Source organism: Acartia tonsa, chromosome 1 (genome assembly GCF_053477335.1).
Source record: "Acartia tonsa isolate MP-2025a chromosome 1, ASM5347733v1, whole genome shotgun sequence".
NCBI classification, from domain to species: Eukaryota; Metazoa; Arthropoda; class Copepoda; order Calanoida; family Acartiidae; genus Acartia; species Acartia tonsa.
This window is the reverse complement of record NC_137260.1, coordinates 59536343-59556293: the sequence shown is the minus strand read 5'-3', so window position 1 is coordinate 59556293 and position 19951 is coordinate 59536343. Positions and strand designations below refer to the sequence as shown.

General features: G+C 32.5%; 1 protein-coding gene across 2 annotated transcripts in view; it reads left to right on the top strand.

Moving 5' to 3' along the window:
- The first annotated feature begins 5713 nt into the window (after nt 1–5713).
- LOC145325071 (G-protein coupled receptor dmsr-1-like) overlaps nt 5714–19951 on the top strand; it is a 71519-nt gene continuing 57281 nt past the window's right edge. The window contains exon 1 of one of the 2 annotated variants that reach the window (XM_080167913.1): nt 5714–5756. In XM_080167913.1, coding sequence (XP_080024039.1) covers nt 5754–5756 — 3 coding nt within the window. In that variant the 5' untranslated portion in view covers nt 5714–5753. The remainder of the gene's footprint in view (nt 5757–19951) is intronic. The other variant, XM_080167906.1, reaches the window with a different exon arrangement.

Genomic DNA, 19951 nt, shown 5'->3' with positions numbered 1-19951 from the left:
AAGAGTAATCACCCCAAGAAAAAAATTAGCTTCCACCCCAAAAAAAAAAAAAAAATTTTTACTTTTTTGTGAACTAAATTAAAAAAAATGGGTTTTGGGATTCAACTCCCCCCTCCTTAAGTGCCCCTAGAGGCCTCTAGGGGCGTAGCCGCTAGTAAAGTATAAAGTATTAAGACAACAAAAATAACTGCCCTGTTAGACCTAAGATCTGTGTTGATATAGAATTTATATGAAGCATTTGTTAAAAGCGAAGCTTTTCTATAATGAGGGTCGGTCCGTACGTCCGTCCGTCCGTAACGGTCAGCTCTTTAAGTTAATTTAAACATGTTAGAATTGTCCTATCGATTTCAAACGTTGCATGATAAATCCTATAACTGTTAGGTACGACTTAGAAAGCGTAGCAACTCTATAATCGTTACCAGAATGTCCGTATGTCACGACCACTTTTAATTAAAGCCATATAGCCAATATATTTAAACCCTTGAAATTGAATATCAATATAATGCCAACAATTTAGAAAGAGTTATGACTCACAACCTAGACAGCTAATTATATAGTAGCTAGGCCTCTAATAATACTATGATATTTTTTATTATGATATAATCATGCAATCGTATATACATTGTGAGTGTTACGCAAAGATAAAGGGATAGCCTTTCAGATCTTTGAAAATTTAAATAATAAAAATTTAACTATTTATTGCAATATAGTCGACATAATATTGCCAATGTTATCACTTAATAATGCCATGTTAGTGATATGTTAGTGATCACCTGTAATATATTTGATAAAAATCATTAAAATTTTAGGTTATAGTCTCTTACGTGGCAACGCACCTTTAAAGGCGATTCTTCGTATTTTTCACAGTAGCTTTTCTCCTATTTCTAGCCCCTGCGGGGGAGGGAGCTGTCACCCTGCGGGGCCAATTGCCTAACCCTGTGGGGCAATCAACTAACTTAATATAACCTAACCTAACCTAAAATAACCTATAAAAAGTCATTTTAAAAGTACGACGAATCGCCCCTTAAGGGCGTTGACACGAAAGGGACTATTACCAAATTTTATAACGACAAAATGAAGGACAGAAGATTTATTTTACTTAATTAATTTGTATATCTTCCATTTCCTGTTTCCCTGTAGTTCTACGGCATTAATAATTAATCATGATTAAATTAACTCATTATAAATCAAAATGAAAAAAAAAATAAAAATCGGGTTCTAACCCCTGTGGACCTTCTAAACTTTTGTTTAATCTGACTTAACCTAAGAAAACACCTAAAACATCTAAAAATAAGTCAATATACCTAATGACTTAAATTTTTTGCCAAAGATTCGTTATTATGCTAGTAAGTTTTTATTAGGCTGCTACTTTTTTCTGATTATTGAATTAGTATTATAAACCACATCACACAAGAATGAAATGAAAACATACAATCAAAGCTCAAAAACGGAATGTCGAACTAATAGACAGTAACACTTACAGATTGAAAGAACTGCACTACTAAAAACCTTCAATGAAAATAAAATACAAATATATTGTAAAGCAGAAAATTATAAAAAAGAAGTATTTCGTATTACTAGGGGCGTGCGGATGAGGGGGGAGGGGTTGTATGACAATGTCTGGTAAATTGATGTAAATCCCCAATGATGATACATAAAATTAACCCTTCTGCAGATTTCAATAGTTGTTTGAAACGTTTAGACACTCAACTTAATCAACCAACCAATCAAAATCTAATAAAAGTTTCTAAGGTTGTTAAGCCAACGAATAATAAAACGTTACTATAAGAATTTGGGGACTAATGTAAAAAACAGCCCACTGTTCTGTCCCTCCCTGGGTGTCGAAACCAAAACCTAACAAAAATATATACAGCCCACAACTGCCTAAACCCCTAATATATAACTTTTAACTTTGATAATTTTGATTCATAAATATATCTCACCCCCTTCCCCCCCCCTTGTAAAACCCTGTGCACGCACTTGTATGATACATATTGTATAGAGAGAACCATTAATTCCATTATCCTAATATTGTTCATAAAAACACTTAAACAAAACAATATTTCTTTTCAAAATGGTGGATTGGTGTATCATAGATATCCTAAAGACTGCGTCTCTAACATATATATATGTATAGGGACTTTGTATTCGAAGGGATAAGGCATAAACTAGTCCAAAACCATCCAAAAAATGCAGAGTATATTCAAAGGTGACGTGGAGAGGACTTGTACCCGAAGCGTCACCATGCCCCTAGAGTCAATAGTCAATACAAAACAAGTTTTTCTTAGGGTTTTCTGCAATTCCAATTTTGATAAAATTTTATAATCCTTGCCCTAAATGATGCTGATTAAAACAAAAGATTAAATATGAAATTTTAATTAAGAGTTTTTGTGAAACTTGTTATTGTTAAGTGTCTAGAAAATATTTATTTTCTCCGTAATTAAAACTTATATTAAAGCATGTTAAGAGGCTTACTTACTAAAAATTTTCTTTTTAAATTTTTTTTTGTAGAAAAACTCCTCAAAAATAAGGTTTAACACTATTATATGTATGAAGTAGTATGGTTTTTTTGTTGTCTATTGCTGATCCGATAGAGTTATAATTTATAGGGAAGCTTTATATTGATCATAGAATGATTTTAGGTTATTCTATTTTTAGATTTCAGCCTTAGGATGATTTTAGGTTTTTTTTCTGTCCTTCCTTATCATTTTAAAAACAGAGCCTCTAGATACTAGGGACGTATCCTTTTAATAAAGAAACAGGATGTTAGTTTGTCTGTACCGAAGGATCTTGCTAACCGCTAAACCGATCGGCTTCTAGTTAACAGGGTAGCTTCTCATAGGTACTGTGAAGGTTTTTAACTATTTTTTAGGAGGGTACCACCACTTTCCCAAAAGAAATCGCCCCGAGAATAAATTACACCCCCCCAAAACAAAGTTTTATAACTTCCCCCTCATCAAATGTCCCTAGAGGCCTCTAGGGGCGTAGACGGCGGTAGAATATAAAGTATTACAAAGATCTACACAATCGTAATGTTATTGTATTTTAAACACTTATATCTTTTACTATATTTAAGTTCTTTAATACCAGAAATAATCCTTTTCGTGGTCTCGTACTTTTCAAGATAAGAGTATTAATACCCGTAATGCACATTGAATCATATCAACCCCCCCCCCCTCCTCCTGCTTTGTCAGGCACATGATTATAATGATTAGAGTAGCAACTAATTATCATGCATGTACAGTTGGGACTTACAGACAAAGGTCGAGCAATTAAAAGATTGGTTTTCTTTTGGGAATTATTTAAACTTATATCCTTGTGTGATGGAGCAAAATGTTTTGTTCAAATGAACGATGTACAAAGGCCTTTAGACGATCACTTCGAGTTGAAAAGGACCTTACGAGGTAATAGGTATTATTATAGGCTAGCTTAACCTAGTAGGAGAGGGGGAGGGGGTGGAGGGGGTGGAAGCTTCACTGACAAATGTTGAGATATTGCAGCTAATCTCTTGTGTTTCATATGCATTTGTTATGTGGGCTCTAGCTCAAACACAAACATCATTTATAATTCAATTTTGGTTAGAGTGGTGCAGCTACTCTACAATTACAGGAGGGAGGGGACATTGGCCTGTTTATTACACTAGTACCCAAAGTTTTAGAGTTTTATTGAATTTTGATTGGTGGGTTCATTAAGTTGAGGTATAAACGTTTTAACCGCTAATTGTTTCTATAAATGTGTAATTTTATGTATCATAATTGGGGATGTATTTCAATTTTTCGGCCATTGTCTTATCCCTTTAGATCCCTACTACAAATCCTATTCAAGACTAGTTTGTAGGAAACATACAACATTTACAGTAGCTCTTTTATAAGAATACCTTTTTTGGGCTGAAAATATTATGTGACATACAATTTTGATTGTTATGTCAACGATATGTCAATTTAAGAAATTGGTCATTACTTGAATATTATTAACTTGCTGTTCTAAGCTATATCGACTGATATTTCACAAATTTTAAGGATATATTTTTTCAAGTAGCTGCTTTCTTAAAGATTTTATCTTAAACTAAAAAAAATTCTTCGCTACTATTTGGCGTTATCGCCCTTGTTATATTTATGTAAGAATACTTTTTAGAATTCAAACAAATCCTCAAATTTTAAATTATTTATCTTTCTAAAAATTCGCAAGACGAATTGCTTTAAGACTATTTTATTTATATTGTTTTTGCAATATATAAGATTTTATATCAGTATAACATTAAAAATTAATTCTTTGTAGTTCAAATAAGCAAGGATGACAACATCCATAAAATTGAAGTCCGACACCGCGTCATAACTAAAGACGTTAAAATGGTTCCTACTGCTGCTATGTCAGGTGCGCGACATAAATAGTTAGAGTAGGGGGAATGCCTTGGCCCAAAACAGGCGCAACTCACTACCATGCACAGTTAGGACTTCTCAGACAAAGGTCGTGCAATCAAAGGGTTGGTTGTCTGATGGGCAAATGAATGCTTTAACCCTATCCCATATCCATTAAAAGCCACATTGTTACAGAAACACTGACAAATTGTCAGCGGCCTATGCTCCCCCCTGTGGAGTGAAAAGGGCTTGTTACTGTACTACTACTGTCCTTCTAGTAGCGCAGCTACTTAATACCCGGAATATGGGGAAAGGTATGTCTTTTGATTTGCTGTTACGCTACCTTTGATAATTTTTTTAAAGATTTGCCCATGCATCTTTTTTCCTTACTTAGGTTTTTAAGAACTGCTCTTGAAACACTTATCATTTTTACAGGAAATGTATATTTTCTTACCTATTAACAAAGATAGATTGCTGAAATTCGTAGGAAGATTTAAATGACCACTGACCGTCTACTTTACAATACATTATTTCTTCATTATTTACTTTAATCTGCTTGGCTGTTTTTCTTACTTATGAGCTTCGCTACTAATGGATGTTGTCATCCTTATTTTGTTATTACTAACGTAATTTTGTGCGTTATTCCAATAATCAAGGTAAATGTTGACAATTATTCCAATAAAAATACAAATATTCTACACAAAGCATACTTTATAAATACTTAAAGGAAAGCAAAAATATTTTAATTGACACCTATTATATATTTATTTACTTATTGAAAAGTATAGTAGAAGGCTGTTCGTCTGTTAAAAAGCAGAAACTGCTCGTTAGATAGGGTTGTTATGGTGTGTGAAGCCTAAATTTTATAGTACTAATTTTGATACTATTACTTCTAATCCCAGCATTAGTTAACAATAACAAGGTAATAACATCCATAAAAGCGATGCACTGAAACGGTAGGACAAACGGACATTAACACTTGTATAGTGTCAGAACTGAATAATTAAAAATTTTAGATAAAAAAATGTTTTTAGATTCAACTCATCACTCCTCAAGTGCCCTTAGAGTCCTCTAGGGGCGTAGCCGCTCGTAAAAAGTATAAAAGACAACGCACTGGCTACTTTACTGAGTTTTTTTCGACCTTCTTTTTTTAATTTATTCACTTTTAAACCAAAACTAAGTTAAAGTTTAACCAATATATAATACAAAATTAAACAAAATTGATATTTCTTCAGTTTCTTTTATAACAGTTTTATGTAAAAATGCGTGTTTTATTTAAGGCTTGAGCATACACCTTCAACTTACAAAGTACAAATTTACTAAAATAATTCATTGTTTTAATTTTTCAGAATTGCATCTGTTCCTGAACACGGATACACTCTGAGTTTCAACAATATGGTAAGCAGTTATATTTTAGTCACGTGGCTTGGCTTCTGTATATACACACATACACCACAGTTAATGACAAAATTTATCATTAAGGGTTGTTTTTGGGTTTTATCTTACAAGTACTGTAAAATAGCAGCGAGCGAGGGGACAATGGGCTGTTTATTACACTGGTGCCCAAAGTTTTATACCAACGTTTTCTTATTCGTTGGCATGACAACTTAGGGGACTTTTACTAAATTCTGATTGTATGATCTTAGAGTTGAGTGGCCGAACGTTTCAACCACTAATTTTTTTTTTGTTTTTGGTGGGATTGTGGGCAGGGGCGTCCAAGCTTTTTTTTTAGGGGGTAAAAATTTTATAGGGGGTGTAATTCGTTTTTTTTTTTTTGGGGGGGGGGGGTAAAATGGCGCGCGAAGCGGCCGCAAATTTTTTTACCCCCCCAAAAAAAAAAATTTTTACCCCAGGGGTAAAGTTTTCTTGGGGGGGTAATCACCCCCCTGAAATCTGTTGGCAGGGGTAAATTTTGTTTACCCCCGGGGTAAAATTTATGGGAGGGGGGGTAATTTAAATTTTATTAAATATTTAGTAGAAACGCGCAAAAATTTTTTTTGTTAGAGATTTTTTTTTTTGGGGGGGGGATAAATACCCCATCCTAAATATTTGGGGATGCTGTAGGCACCTCCAAGGTAAGGGGAAATTTTAAATGGGGGGGGGGGGTAGGTAAAATGAAAAATTTTTTCGGGGGTGCCTACGGCAACCCCAAATTCGTTTTTTTTTGGGGGGTAATCCCCACTTTACTCCCCCCCCCTTGGACGTCTATGATTGTGGGTGTCCAAAACCACCACAGGACCAGTAGGTATATTCCCTTAAGAGTAGAAACCATTTGGATCAGTGGTTACCGATATCTTAAGGGACGGGCGGACAGACATCAAGCTTCTTTGTGTTATGCGCTAGACCAAAGTGAACTTCTTCATTTAAGCTGCTAACTGTTTTTTGCTTGTTTAAAAAAATAAGTATATGTATATATAACTAATTTTGTGAAGAAAAACACTTTATTTTATTAATTATTTATTTCTTTTGTCCCGGGGAACAATTATGAATAATTATAAATCTTTGTGTTGACGGAAGACAATTTCCTTTACATTAATCAAGTAAATTAAAGAACATAATTGCACTATTAACGGTAACAAGGATGACAACATCCATAAAAGCGAAACACTGAAACGGTAGGACAAACGGACATTAACACTTGTATAGAACTGAACTGTATTAGAACTGAATAATCAGAATATAAATATATAAGAGTCGAAGCAAAATTATAAAAGTAAATTTGTTGAAAAACTGCTAGATATAGGATAATGTTTATAAACACACTATACATTTTTAGGACTTGATTAAATAATTATAATATTGTACTTTGTTGTCCTAGCAATCAGTATTAAAACAAGGATGACAACATCCAAAAAAGCGAAGCACTGAAACGGTAGGACAAACGGACATTAACACTTATATAGTGTCAGAACTGAATAATCAGAATATAAATGTATAAGAGTTAAAGCAAAATTGTAAGTAAATTTGTTGAAAAATTGCTTTATACAGGATAATGTTTATGGACATACTTACATATTTAGGACTTGATTATAGAGTTGCTTCGCTTATAACATTATACTTTGTTGTCCCAGGAATCAATATACCAAAAAATAGATCAATCGGATGATTAGATCACATAAAAATTTGTTGTTAAAAAAGTAAAAAAAATCAACATGTTTAAAATGGACGTACGGACATTTTGGTAATGCTTATAGAGTTGCTACGCTTTCTAAATCGTATCTAACTACTAAAGGAATCACCATGCAAAATTTGAAATCGATAGGACAATTCTAACATGCCTAAATTAACGAAAAAAGCTATCTGTTACGGACGGACGGACCGACCGACCCTTTTTATAGAAAAGCTTCGCTTTTAAAAATCAGATCAATCGGATAATTTTATCTGATTTAGTTATTAAAAAAGTTGTAAATTAACATGTTAAAAATGGACGTACGAACATTCAAGTAACGATTATAGAGTTGCTACGCTTTCTAAATCGTAACTAACTACTACAGGAATCACCATGCAAAGTTTGAAAACGATAGGGAAAAAATGGGTAATCAATTGTATGATTATCAAAATTTACGTTGATAAGTTGGGCAGCTGAAAAGATAATTTGTAATACCTCTATCATCATATCTAAAACTTTTTCAAGTCGAAGCTTTTCTATAATTAGGGTAGGTCCGTTTGTCCGTAACGGATAGCTTTTTTCGTTAATTTAGGCATGTTAGAATTGTCCTATCGATTTCAAACTTTGCTTGATGATTCCTGTAGTAGTATGGGTACGATTTAGAAAGCGTAGCAACTCTATAATTATTACCAGAATGAACGTACGTCCATTTCAAACAGGTTGATTTTTAACTTTTTTTAACAGCAATTGTTTATGTTACATAATCATCCGATTGATTTGATTTTTGGACTACTGATTGCTATTACAATAACGTAAAACATTATAAGCGAAGCATCTCTATAATCAAGTTCTAAAAATGTCAGTATGTCCTAAAACAGTATTCTGTATTTAAGATGTTTTGCTACCAATTTATGTATAATTTTGTCAAAACTTCTATATTTATTTTTTGTGTATTTAGTTCTGATACTCTACAAGAGTTAATGTTCGTCTGTCATACCATTTCAGAGCTTCGCTTTTATGGATGTTGTCATCCTTGTTAACAGAAATTCATTACAAGGCATACAGCACTCCATTTCACCTAGAGCCAAAGTAATTATAATTTGACTAATTACACTAATTAATGAGTAAAGAGCAAGTGAACTGTTTATGTCAGTTTATTTAATTAACATAACAGTTTTTTTTTATCTAATTTGTATTAATTTTGACGTATTTTTTCTCCTAAGGAAAATTTTACTGAAAAACTTCGACGTAAACAATACTTAATTATTTCTATATAATATAATTATTAATATGATTAATCATTTAATGTACTGTTTATCTTATTGAAAATGCTCGATTTTGTAAAAATAATAGAAATATAATATAGAGTGAATTTAACATTTATCCAAAATTAGTGCACCTTATTTTTAATACGCGTTGTCAGCCAGGCCTAGCTATTCTAAAAATCAATTCTACAAAAAATTACGAAATCTTTGGAAGTAATGTGGGGGTATATCTTGTTTTTTTTTATGTAACTGAAGAGGGCTGGGCAAGAAGGGGAGGAAAAGGGGTTGTGGGGAATTTTTTCTATAGAATTGTTTGTCAGAATAACATTCCCTTTTCTCTGGTTGTCAGCAAATTTAATTTTTTTTATTTCATTAGCAAAATTTAAGAAGCAACTAATTTTTAAAACTCACTACAAGGCATTTGAAATGTCAACAATAGTCAAAAAATTCCAAGACTTAAATGTAGAAAAAAAAAGTAAAATCACCCTGGGAGGTATGAGAAGCTTTTCTAAGGTGGAGAACTCAATCAGTTCAGTGGTTAGCGAGATAGTACAATTAACAGAATAACTTATTACTTTATATTATAAGATTGGATCTTGGATGTTTAAATTTTTGAGTTCAACTGTTTTTAACCTATTTTTGAAAGGTATACCAAAAATATACTTTGACACCTGCAGAATCATACTGCAAAGCCAAAAATGAGAACAATTGCCCACATCAATTTTTATTAGGATTTTAAAGTTTATTTTTTACTATGGATTAAATAATTTTTACTGAATCGTGATATTTCTTTCCTTTGTAGGTAAAATATTTAGCTTTTAGAGTGTCTTGCTTCGTAAATATTGTATGCTAGTATTATATACAGTAAAGTTAGGTCTTTTGATTTTATCTATCAATACTAATTAAAAATTAATTCTTTACAATATATCAATGAATTAACATAAAAATGTTTCATGTCTATTATACAGGGTGCTCCACATAAAACCGGACTTTTTTTAATTTGTGAACAAATGAACATAAAATCGTCAATTTTAAAGATTTTATTAAATTTTAAAAACTGGGAAGCTAACTAGGTATATGACTATTAGATCATTCAATAAAATTGCCGCCAGGATCAATCACCGCCTCCACCCGCCTCCTCAACCGCCGGCAGGCCCAGGTCAAAATGTACCTGTCCAAGCTGGCGAAGTTCTCCTTGATAGTGGCAATAAGTTAGGTCTTTGTGGTGTGGGCACGTCTATTGGTACATGCTTCAAAGTAGCTCCAGGCCCAAAAGTCCATTGAATTAAGATCGGGCTACTTGGAGGCCACATTTTCTTAGGAAAGTGAGTAACCGCAGGATCCAAATTCACCCAACTTTCAAGCTGCCCTTCAACACGGAGGCCTTTATTGGACCACAGTTGAGCAAGAACAACGTTCTATACCTTTTTGGAAATGGCATGAAGATTCAGCTAGTTTTGTCAGCGCAATCCATAGTCTAACATGAGTTTTTAAGTTCCATATGGGTCTCTAACGTCGAGAACCGAGAAATTTTCACGATTTTTTACGTTTTTGACATCTCTCAATCTCCCACGTTTCACTTTGCCGGACTACTACAGCCAAGCTATTATAGATAGAGAGCTCTAGTCTTTTCTAGTGTCTTACTTATGTATCTAGCAGTATCCCCAGCAAGTTGCATAACTCTACCTCATCTACAGATGGGCTGAGGTCCGATTTAGTGAGCCCTAGTCGATAATCCAAATTATAGTACCAGCGCATTTCGAATCTGCCTTGTTGAACATAAGCGCGGCCAGCTCGGAGTAAGAGCCCATCTTCGTCCAAAGATTTTTTTGTGCTAAAAGGTCATTACCTAAGCCTTTTATAGTTGGGTCAAACGTCCTGATAGGTCAAGTAGTTTTGACGCTATGGCCGTTTAAAAAAAGTCCAATTTTATGTGGCGCTTCCTGTACATTAAAACACATAAAAATTAGCTGTAAAGGGTTAGATAAATTAAGATGACAACAAATGTTTATGCAATACAACAAATTTATTTTTGTCGAATATATACAAATATGATATAAAATAAGATTATTCAAACTTATTTTTAAAAATATTTTTTAAAAGTATGTATCTTTTATGAGTAGGGTTTTCATTCTTTTCATTTTTATTATATAAATTATTTAACTACGTTTGAAATAAGTCACTTTGTGAAAACACTCTTTCGGAAATTATAAAGAATTGAAATGAAAGAAGATTTCTTATTGGTTTAAAAAGTAAAAAAAGACCTTTTGATCTGGTCAAAATGACCAGAGCAACAGTAAAAATTAATTTTTAAATCTCCCCAAAAAAGTTTATTGGGGACTTAATTCAAATTTGGGCTCTGCAGTCTGATTCTATAGGTGTCCTAGTATATTTTTGACCCCCCATTCAAAAATAGGTTAAAAACAGTTTCATTTAATCATTTGATATTTAAAGTTTTGCATTTTAACATTTTGATATTTGCGATTCTCATAAAGTTAAAATGCTGCGAAATTGATGGTACAAATAATTGAAGGAAAATGATTTGATATAATTCTGAAGGAGTATTGTGAGTCTTACAAACGAGATATTATTCTTGATAAACTTTATTTTTATATCTGGATCTACATACATACATATACATGTATATTAGCATATTCAGTGAGTTTGATAAACCTAGTACTTTATATGTGGGGTGAGTAGTCTATTGTCTTCGTTTATAAATTTATAGTGTCGATGTATAACCAGCTGGATCCATCTATCAAGGATATTTTTCGTCTGCTAACAAATTACTTGCTGCTCTTTTGTAGCGACTTAGCTGTGATAATAATTCTCGAAGCGCTATTAGTTGATTTTCAAAGACCTAATTGAAAGTCGGCACAGTTATTTAACCCCTTTGCCTATATAATTTTACTATAATGTTGTCGTATATAGGTCTGAAGGAATTTTATACATTCTTGCTTTATAGGTAATTGTTCCTTCACCAATAGCAAGTAGAAGCGAAGAAAGGGTGAGAATAGGGTAAAACCAATCTTTTCTTGAGATTCCCTGAAAAAACACAAACCAATCATCAGAGCCATTTGTCAAGATAAAAAAATTACTAAAATTTTTGAAATTTTCCTACAAAAATAAGATATATTTAATGTAACCTTTACTTTAAAACAATGCATATAATATTCAATATAAGTTTTGCCCAAAAATGTAAAATTTTGACCTACTTTTTAAGTATTTTTCCCCAAAAGTACCCTAATGGTCTTTACTTCTTATATATTTACAACAAAGTTATTTAAAATAGTGATTTATTGCATTGTATTATAGACAGTTTTCTTTTGATATTAAAATGTGAATTATAAGATTAAAACCAGTTTTGTTAGCCCTGAGAGTCGTTAGGACCAGTTTAACAAAACAGGTTTTTATTTTGCGATTTTTATTTTGTTATTCTTGGAAAATTGTCTGTATTTATGCTATACTAGATTTTTCAATATGGCTGAGATCCGCTTATAATCCACCGGATATTAATCGGTATCGCGGCCATAGTTTTGTTGCCCTACAAACTGATCTATAGTATAAATGTATATACAGACAACTACCTCCCATCCCTTTTCAATGACCTTTTTCGTCTGCTTCTAAATTATTTTTTGCTACTTCGCTGTGTTAATATAAGCGACACCATTGATTGATTTTCAATGAGCCAATAGAAAGGTTGCATAAGGTTGATGCGATGGGGAGTTACAGTTATTTAACCCTTTCTTCCTTTAGTGTTTTAATCTAATGCCCTACATACAAAAGGCTAGGTTTATGTGAGAGACTGATCTATTGGAAGCATTAGTATTCCAATCATCCCTACATACAAAGAGCAAGGTTTATATGACAGACTGATCTATTGGAAGCATTAGTATTCCAATCATCACTCTTACTTTAATAGAATCTCAAGATTGGACGGAACAACGCCAAGTCAAGCATCCAAGGGATACAGGGATGGAACAATGCAAGATAAATTTATTTCTCCCCTCCCTTTATTGTTACGTCTAAAATTCTACTTTAACTTGCTGTAAAAAGAAAATTAGAGTAAAACACTAGAGGGAGAAAGGGTTAATTAACTGTATCTCCTCATCGCATCAACCTTGTGCATTGTGCAACCTTTTTATTGGGTCATTGAAAATCAATCAATGGTGTCGCTTATATTATCACAGCCAAGTAGCTGAAAATAATTTAGAAGCAGACGATAAAGGTTATTGAAAGTGGAAGGGAGGTAGTTGTTGGTATATACATCTATACAATAGATCCGTTTGGGAAAAGAAAGGGTCGGGAGATTTTTTTATTCGTCATTGTCCTCTCCCGCTCTGAGAATTCCTGACATCAATTTGTTTAGATTCCAAACAAAATCTTTTCTCCTTGAATACTTCAAGGTACTCAGAGATGTGGCACATTAAGAGAAACGAACGCGCCCTCGACATTTTCGTCATAAATAGTTATATTATAAACAGCTTTCCACGTATATTAAATGACAATCATCACGGAGCTAAAAAGAAATGGTATAAGATATAATAAGATGCTAGACATAGTTTTTTCGTATGGATGAGAACCGGTTCTAATCCACCGGATATTGATCGGTTTCGAATGAATACGAGAAAAAAGTTTTTTTTTTTTCACGGTGACATTTAAAAGTCATTCTAATATAATTTATAATATGAATTTAACATTTATCCAAAATTAGTGCACCTTATTTTTAATACGCGTTGTCAGCCAGGCCTAGCTATTCTAAAAATCAATTCTACAAAAAATTACGAAATCTTTGGAAGTAATGTGGGGGTATATCTTGTTTTTTTTTTATGTAACTGAAGAGGGCTGGGCAAGAAGGGGAGGAAAAGGGGTTGTGGGGAATTTTTTCTATAGAATTGTTTGTCAGAATAACATTCCCTTTTCTCTGGTTGTCAGCAAATTTAATTTTTTTTATTTCATTAGCAAAATTTAAGAAGCAACTAATTTTTAAAACTCACTACAAGGCATTTGAAATGTCAACAATAGTCAAAAAATTCCAAGACTTAAATGTAGAAAAAAAAAGTAAAATCACCCTGGGAGGTATGAGAAGCTTTTCTAAGGTGGAGAACTCAATCAGTTCAGTGGTTAGCGAGATAGTACAATTAACAGAATAACTTATTACTTTATATTATAAGATTGGATCTTGGATGTTTAAATTTTTGAGTTCAACTGTTTTTAACCTATTTTTGAAAGGTATACCAAAAATATACTTTGACACCTGCAGAATCATACTGCAAAGCCAAAAATGAGAACAATTGCCCACATCAATTTTTATTAGGATTTTAAAGTTTATTTTTTACTATGGATTAAATAATTTTTACTGAATCGTGATATTTCTTTCCTTTGTAGGTAAAATATTTAGCTTTTAGAGTGTCTTGCTTCGTAAATATTGTATGCTAGTATTATATACAGTAAAGTTAGGTCTTTTGATTTTATCTATCAATACTAATTAAAAATTAATTCTTTACAATATATCAATGAATTAACATAAAAATGTTTCATGTCTATTATACAGGGTGCTCCACATAAAACCGGACTTTTTTTAATTTGTGAACAAATGAACATAAAATCGTCAATTTTAAAGATTTTATTAAATTTTAAAAACTGGGAAGCTAACTAGGTATATGACTATTAGATCATTCAATAAAATTGCCGCCAGGATCAATCACCGCCTCCACCCGCCTCCTCAACCGCCGGCAGGCCCAGGTCAAAATGTACCTGTCCAAGCTGGCGAAGTTCTCCTTGATAGTGGCAATAAGTTAGGTCTTTGTGGTGTGGGCACGTCTATTGGTACATGCTTCAAAGTAGCTCCAGGCCCAAAAGTCCATTGAATTAAGATCGGGCTACTTGGAGGCCACATTTTCTTAGGAAAGTGAGTAACCGCAGGATCCAAATTCACCCAACTTTCAAGCTGCCCTTCAACACGGAGGCCTTTATTGGACCACAGTTGAGCAAGAACAACGTTCTATACCTTTTTGGAAATGGCATGAAGATTCAGCTAGTTTTGTCAGCGCAATCCATAGTCTAACATGAGTTTTTAAGTTCCATATGGGTCTCTAACGTCGAGAACCGAGAAATTTTCACGATTTTTTACGTTTTTGACATCTCTCAATCTCCCACGTTTCACTTTGCCGGACTACTACAGCCAAGCTATTATAGATAGAGAGCTCTAGTCTTTTCTAGTGTCTTACTTATGTATCTAGCAGTATCCCCAGCAAGTTGCATAACTCTACCTCATCTACAGATGGGCTGAGGTCCGATTTAGTGAGCCCTAGTCGATAATCCAAATTATAGTACCAGCGCATTTCGAATCTGCCTTGTTGAACATAAGCGCGGCCAGCTCGGAGTAAGAGCCCATCTTCGTCCAAAGATTTTTTTGTGCTAAAAGGTCATTACCTAAGCCTTTTATAGTTGGGTCAAACGTCCTGATAGGTCAAGTAGTTTTGACGCTATGGCCGTTTAAAAAAAGTCCAGTTTTATGTGGCGCTTCCTGTACATTAAAACACATAAAAATTAGCTGTAAAGGGTTAGATAAATTAAGATGACAACAAATGTTTATGCAATACAACAAATTTATTTTTGTCGAATATATACAAATATGATATAAAATAAGATTATTCAAACTTATTTTTAAAAATATTTTTTAAAAGTATGTATCTTTTATGAGTAGGGTTTTCATTCTTTTCATTTTTATTATATAAATTATTTAACTACGTTTGAAATAAGTCACTTTGTGAAAACACTCTTTCGGAAATTATAAAGAATTGAAATGAAAGAAGATTTCTTATTGGTTTAAAAAGTAAAAAAAGACCTTTTGATCTGGTCAAAATGACCAGAGCAACAGTAAAAATTAATTTTTAAATCTCCCCAAAAAAGTTTATTGGGGACTTAATTCAAATTTGGGCTCTGCAGTCTGATTCTATAGGTGTCCTAGTATATTTTTGACCCCCCATTCAAAAATAGGTTAAAAACAGTTTCATTTAATCATTTGATATTTAAAGTTTTGCATTTTAACATTTTGATATTTGCGATTCTCATAAAGTTAAAATGCTGCGAAATTGATGGTACAAATAATTGAAGGAAAATGATTTGATATAATTCTGAAGGAGTATTGTGAGTCTTACAAACGAGATATTATTCTTGATAAACTTTATTTTTATATCTGGATCTACATACATACATATACATGTATATTAGCATATTCAGTGAGTTTGATAAACCTAGTACTTTATATGTGGGGTGAGTAGTCTATTGTCTTCGTTTATAAATTTATAGTGTCGATGTATAACCAGCTGGATCCATCTATCAAGGATATTTTTCGTCTGCTAACAAATTACTTGCTGCTCTTTTGTAGCGACTTAGCTGTGATAATAATTCTCGAAGCGCTATTAGTTGATTTTCAAAGACCTAATTGAAAGTCGGCACAGTTATTTAACCCCTTTGCCTATATAATTTTACTATAATGTTGTTGTATATAGGTCTGAAGGAATTTTATACATTCTTGCTTTATAGGTAATTGTTCCTTCACCAATAGCAAGTAGAAGCGAAGAAAGGGTGAGAATAGGGTAAAACCAATCTTTTCTTGAGATTCCCTGAAAAAACACAAACCAATCATCAGAGCCATTTGTCAAGATAAAAAAATTACTAAAATTTTTGAAATTTTCCTACAAAAATAAGATATATTTAATGTAACCTTTACTTTAAAACAATGCATATAATATTCAATATAAGTTTTGCCCAAAAATGTAAAATTTTGACCTACTTTTTAAGTATTTTTCCCCAAAAGTACCCTAATGGTCTTTACTTCTTATATATTTACAACAAAGTTATTTAAAATAGTGATTTATTGCATTGTATTATAGACAGTTTTCTTTTGATATTAAAATGTGAATTATAAGATTAAAACCAGTTTTGTTAGCCCTGAGAGTCGTTAGGACCAGTTTAACAAAACAGGTTTTTATTTTGCGATTTTTATTTTGTTATTCTTGGAAAATTGTCTGTATTTATGCTATACTAGATTTTTCAATATGGCTGAGATCCGCTTATAATCCACCGGATATTAATCGGTATCGCGGCCATAGTTTTGTTGCCCTACAAACTGATCTATAGTATAAATGTATATACAGACAACTACCTCCCATCCCTTTTCAATGACCTTTTTCGTCTGCTTCTAAATTATTTTTTGCTACTTCGCTGTGTTAATATAAGCGACACCATTGATTGATTTTCAATGAGCCAATAGAAAGGTTGCATAAGGTTGATGCGATGGGGAGTTACAGTTATTTAACCCTTTCTTCCTTTAGTGTTTTAATCTAATGCCCTACATACAAAAGGCTAGGTTTATGTGAGAGACTGATCTATTGGAAGCATTAGTATTCCAATCATCCCTACATACAAAGAGCAAGGTTTATATGACAGACTGATCTATTGGAAGCATTAGTATTCAAATCATCCCTACATACAAAGAGCAAGGTTTATATGACAGACTGATCTATTGGAAGCATTAGTATTCCAATCATCACTCTTACTTTAATAGAATCTCAAGATTGGACGGAACAACGCCAAGTCAAGCATCCAAGGGATACAGGGATGGAACAATGCAAGATAAATTTATTTCTCCCCTCCCTTTATTGTTACGTCTAAAATTCTACTTTAACTTGCTGTAAAAAGAAAATTAGAGTAAAACACTAGAGGGAGAAAGGGTTAATTAACTGTATCTCCTCATCGCATCAACCTTGTGCATTGTGCAACCTTTTTATTGGGTCATTGAAAATCAATCAATGGTGTCGCTTATATTATCACAGCCAAGTAGCTGAAAATAATTTAGAAGCAGACGATAAAGGTTATTGAAAGTGGAAGGGAGGTAGTTGTTGGTATATACATCTATACAATAGATCCGTTTGGGAAAAGAAAGGGTCGGGAGATTTTTTTATTCGTCATTGTCCTCTCCCGCTCTGAGAATTCCTGACATCAATTTGTTTAGATTCCAAACAAAATCTTTTCTCCTTGAATACTTCAAGGTACTCAGAGATGTGGCACATTAAGAGAAACGAACGCGCCCTCGACATTTTCGTCATAAATAGTTATATTATAAACAGCTTTCCACGTATATTAAATGACAATCATCACGGAGCTAAAAAGAACTGGTATAAGATATAATAAGATGCTAGACATAGTTTATTCGTATGGATGAGAACCGGTTCTAATCCACCGGATATTGATCGGTTTCGAATGAATACGAGAAAAAAGTTTTTTTTTTTTCACGGTGACATTTAAAAGTCATTCTAATATACAGTTGATCAATAACAAAACAAAGTAATATTGCTTCATTCACTTCTGCAAGAGACAAAATAAATTTGAAATGATTGCTAAAATCAAAATATATTGTAATGCCTTAAAATGACACAATCTTTTTGAAAAGGAAGATTAAAAGACCCTAGTTTTTTTTTTTGCAGGAGATACCTCCAACCTCCTTAGAAAAGTAACCCGACCAATTTTTAAAATAAAACCAAAATTAGGGGTACTAGCCAGCCCCCCCCTCCCCCTCAAAGTTGCTTTTATACGTTCTTTTTTTTGAAACAGTATATTTAATTCTAATTCTAAAATTAAACTAGTTTTTAAAATTAATTACAATTGTTTGTTGTTTAAAGAGTTTAATCTAAAAACTTTGACAAAACGAAAGTCTGGGTTATGTAATTATAATTACCATCCATACAATTTTAATATCAATTGAATGAGGGTGATTTTTTAATGTTTTTTTTTAATGCACAACACACCCTTAAAAAAAAGATGATTGTAAAAAACAAGGTTGAAAATATTCAAAAAAGTAAAGCTCTAAAATGAGAAGGAATGGCAAACGAACAATAACTCTTGCAGTGTGTCATATGCAGAACATTAATTTTTAAGTATAACCAAAATTGTATGTTTTGTGGCAAAATTGCTTAAATACGGGATACAGTAAAAGGACATACTTTCATTTTTAGGATTTATTCATAAAGATGCCTCGCTTAAAGTATTGTACTTTGTTGTCCTAGGAATCATAATTATAAAAATCAGATGAATTGGATGTTTATATCATACAAAAAATCATACCATTGCATTATTATATAAATCCTCATGAAGATTGAAATCACTAGGACAATGCCAAAATGTCTAAATCAACGAAAAGAGCTACCCGTTACGGACGTACATACCTACGCTAACTATAGAAAAGCTTCGCTTTTGAAAAGTATTAGGAGCCGACTATTTCCATAATTTGTTCTACTTCTTTCTGGTTGATAAAATTCCAATATTCTTTAATCGTATTTCTGTAATTTATGGACTATTCCCTTACCTGAATCTTATTCTTATTCCATAAATGGATTGCTCCACGAAATGGATTTAATCAATATTTTAAAATGAAAGAATATTTGATAGTTTAATAAGTCTTTTTAACAAGCAGTTTATAAACTATGTTTAGAATTATTTTTTTGCCAGTAATTTTTCTATATTAAAAAAAGCATGTTTAGTATGGATTCGAAACCAATTAATATCCGCTGTATTAGAATGAGTTCTTATCCATACTGAAAAATCATCTATAGCATCGTAACAGATAATTTTCCACGAATATTAAAAGAAAATTCATAATAATAATGGCAGTTTTGTTAGCCCGGGCCTTGTTATAAATGGTTGAACTCTTTAAACCCCCTGTATGGAAGTACCACTTATACTTTATTTCTGTGAATATATTTGAAAAGAAAGAGAATAGTAGCATTAACAATATCTTTTCTATTCAGAGGTGGATTCTTAAAAAAACTTTTTGGCTCACTGCCTCACTAAAATTAGTGAGGCTCGCTAAAGATTTTTGTGAAAAGCCTCCAAACTCGCGATAAAAATCTTCAAAAATTAAACAAAATCTTATGTTATTAACCTTTAATGATTTTATTTAATTTTTGTAGATTTATTTGCGATTTTGGAGGATTTTTCACAAAATTTTTTAGCCTCTCTTTTTTAAGAATCCACCTCAGTCCTTTGTATTTTTTTTTATTAGTATACAATGAAAAATAACGATTCTTTTATGTAAAGGATGTACTTTTTTATTTGCTACTCTATTGCTTGGGTAAATCCGAATGTCCACCCGACAGTCAGCCATTAGAAGACTATTGCTAAACTGGCTCTTATTGTATTTTTAAAGCGAAGCT